The 3209-nt window shown below is 44.6% G+C and overlaps 1 protein-coding gene across 1 annotated transcript; it reads left to right on the top strand.

The window, feature by feature from the left end:
* The first annotated feature begins 232 nt into the window (after window positions 1-232).
* On the top strand, window positions 233-1725 carry LOC123042557 (uncharacterized). The gene is made up of 3 exons (XM_044464987.1): window positions 233-743; window positions 868-1141; window positions 1227-1725. Exons 1-2 carry the CDS (start codon window positions 266-268, stop codon window positions 1059-1061), a joined length of 672 nt encoding a protein of 223 aa, XP_044320922.1. The 5' UTR covers window positions 233-265; the 3' UTR covers window positions 1062-1141; window positions 1227-1725.
* The last annotated feature ends 1484 nt before the right edge of the window (window positions 1726-3209 follow it).

The raw sequence follows: 3209 nt of genomic DNA, 5'->3' as shown, positions 1-3209 counted from the left end.
TTTTCTGTGTTTTTCTATTTATCAATTTTCTTTCGGGTTGTTTTCCTATTCGTTTTCAATGTTTTCTATTTTCAGCCCAATGTAAATTAGATTAAGCAATTTAGCCCAATAAGAAATGGTCCAAACAGCGGCTGATTCCGGCCCAAGTGTACTCACGCTCGGATCTGGCCTGGTGAGCCCAGGTCGATATCAGTAGAGCCCTCGCGAGAGTGAGAGAGGGATCGACCGAATCCCTAATCCCCAATCCCCAACCTCGAATGCCGCCATGTCGCCGTCAATGGATGAGTTGCGTCGGCCGCCCGAGTTCGACCACATGTTCACGGACGAGGCGTGGGCCAGCATGACCCAGGACACGCGGCGCCGGATCGTCGACATCTCGTGCCGGGAGGAACAAGAGCCCACCCAAGAGGAACGCCGCATGCATCAACTCATCGCCGGCGCCGGCGGGCCCTGCAGCGTCTTCACCGACGCCTTTGCCTTCGCTGAGGTACTGGATTTCGCGGACAGACATCACCAGGAGGCGGAGCGAGAGGACTGGGAGGCGGTGCTGCAAGGGCGGCATTACGCCGACGAATGCGCAGATGACGATGAGGACGGCAAGACGACGACGGCGCAGACCGTGGACACCCGGCGGCCGAACCACCATATCTCCGAACAAACGTTGTCCAGGGATATACAGAAATCAAAGGCTTTTCTGTGGACTCGATACCACCAGCTACACCTCCTACACCGACCCTCACCAGGTAAGCTAATTTTATGTTTCACAACCAAATCTTTTTACCAATCAATACTAGCTTTCTTCTTTCTTTCCAATCTGATGATGATGATACAATTGGTAGTATGACCCAAACTTCTTGATTTATTCAGCTCGGCCAGGTCCGATGAGAATGAGATACGCTTCGTGTGAATTTGGTGGTGATGACAGAGATGCCCACACAACCCTGTCCCTATGCTACAGTTCCTTGATGTCATGGCCGAGCTGTATTCGAAATCTTACTGTTTCGTCAATTTTATGCGTGACAATATGGTACAATCGAATAATATCGAGGTCTATGGCGTGATCGCAGTAAGGGATCACCTGGATTTCTCACGCAACTACATTTTCCATTGCTCTAGAGAGAATGCACAAGCAATTGACCCAGTACGTAATCCTTCCTTCTTTCATATACATCATTGATGTTATTTATGGAGAATAATCAATATTAAGTCTCTTCCCTACATTTTAGAAAGGTGGCTATTTATGCCTGAAGAATCCTGCAAGAGGAATACTCGCAACATGCTGCTTGATCGAAATTGATATAAAGGCGAAGGCCAAGGTGGTTGATGAAGACTTGAGTATTGTCTCCGGTTGCCTGAAAGCATGTGAACAGTTTGACCCGTGGAGACTGCACCATGTCGATGATATCAACGGCAAGATTACACTGGAATCCTATTTGCTATTTTAGCCTTGGTGTAAGTGTGCACAAGAAGATGCTGATTACTGCTGTAATCACTAGAGATACTAAGCTCCCTAGAAATAGGGAGCCCATGGTTGACCCCACTTGTATGTGGGAGTAAGCGTTGGTTTAAACTGAAGTTTTTTAGGGGTGCAAGCTGGATCCAGAAATGTGTTTTGTGTGTCGCTTGTGCAAGATTTATCAACATGTATTTCATTTTGAGTCCAAACGTGAAGCCACCAAAGCCCAGGCACAAGCTGGTTGGCTCAAATCGATGCCTTCAGACCTAACTCTGGCACATGCACACATCTGACATTCTCCTGTGTGCCGTAGGCTGTATCTTGCCAGTGCCGACCGCCGCCCAGTGTAAGGTGGTTTTTGCATTTGTGGCCCCATATGTCAGAAAGTGGATCGATTGTGGGCTACGGTTGATTTTTTATTCACACATTGACGTGGCGCTACTATATTGATCAATAAACAAATCTTTAAAGTCATGAATAATTTATAAATTCATGATTTTTTTGAATTTATGAACATTTCCGAATTTCGGGAACTTCTATTGCAATCTGATAACATTTTCCGGATTCATGAATATTTTTTTTATTCAAGATTGTATTGCGAGTAACATTTTTTAAAATTCCCAAACAATTTAGGAATCCCGAGCAGTTTTTTTTAAATCCGTAAAACATTTATAAATTCATGATCATTTTCTAAATTTGTGAATATTTTAAATTTTTTTCTTAACATTTGAAACACCTTAACAACTGTTTTTTGTTTTTTCTTCTCTTTATTTTTTCCTCCACTTCTTTGGGTGGGCTCAGGCCTAATAGGGGGACTGGTAGCCAACCGAAGCGAACGTCCCAGTCGTCCTTCGAAGCGTTGCATGTTGAATGGTACCTCCTGTGCATGCGGGTTATTTCGCTGTCGGTGGAGGGGCAAACCAGTTTTCTGCTTTGTGCGTTTGTGAGGGGGTGGTACCAGCTTTTTGGTTCTGTGGCGAGCAATTGGGTCACCGCTTTCTCCATCTTCCCCACTTGGTTCTTCGGGCAATGGATTCGTGGTGAAAGACCGACATTGTGTTGGCGCCGGGAGAGCTAGAACAAAAAAAATCAAACGTTGAAAAGCCAAGACAACATGGGAACCTGTCGGAGAACCATTATAGATATGTCTCATTGCACTAAACCTAACCTCATTACCTCAAGTTTGGGAGGCAACTACGTAGTGAGATTAGGGTCTTTTTGGGGATGAAAACCAATGTAAGGGGAGTGATTCTGAGAGCAGAGGCACAAGTGAACTGGGGTGCATGGGGCGTGCGACGTACATGGGTCTAGGGCTATGCCTGCACGTGCGCAAAGTAGGTAAGTTAGAGAAAAGAGATGTCTATTTCTGTGCAAATGGTTTGATAATCAATTTTGTTTATGTAGAATAAAAACTGGCAATATACCAACACACAAACAACTATAGATGGAAACATCAATCCAAACACCATAAACAAAGTAAACCAGACTACCTCTCAAGTCAGTTCAGTTTGGTTCTTTGTTTTTCAATGTGGAAATGCTCATCTTTCACCGTAATAGCCACACAAAAGTTAACTCACAACCGAGAAACGGCGCGGCAAAGCGCACGTCACCATCTAGTAATGTTTAAAACCGGTTGATCCTAATTTTCTCGGTGATGGTGTAACGCTGACGATTCCATGGTTGATCATTTGGTAGATGCTCATTAGAAGTTATATGAATGGTCAATGTCACTTATTCGTGTATTCGTGTATTT

The sequence above is a fragment of the Triticum aestivum genome, chromosome 2B (genome assembly GCF_018294505.1).
Source record: "Triticum aestivum cultivar Chinese Spring chromosome 2B, IWGSC CS RefSeq v2.1, whole genome shotgun sequence".
Lineage (NCBI taxonomy): Eukaryota > Viridiplantae > Streptophyta > Magnoliopsida > Poales > Poaceae > Triticum > Triticum aestivum.
The sequence above is the reverse complement of the archived record's forward strand: the minus strand, read 5'-3'. Positions and strand labels throughout refer to the sequence as shown.

Coding starts and splice junctions, on each gene's coding strand:
- LOC123042557 (XM_044464987.1), top strand. CDS start 266: ATGTCGCCGTCAATGGATGAGTTGCGTCGGCCGCCCGAGTTCGACCAC. Junction 744..867: donor CCTACACCGACCCTCACCAG/GTAAGCTAATTT, acceptor TGATTTATTCAG/CTCGGCCAGGTCCGATGAGA.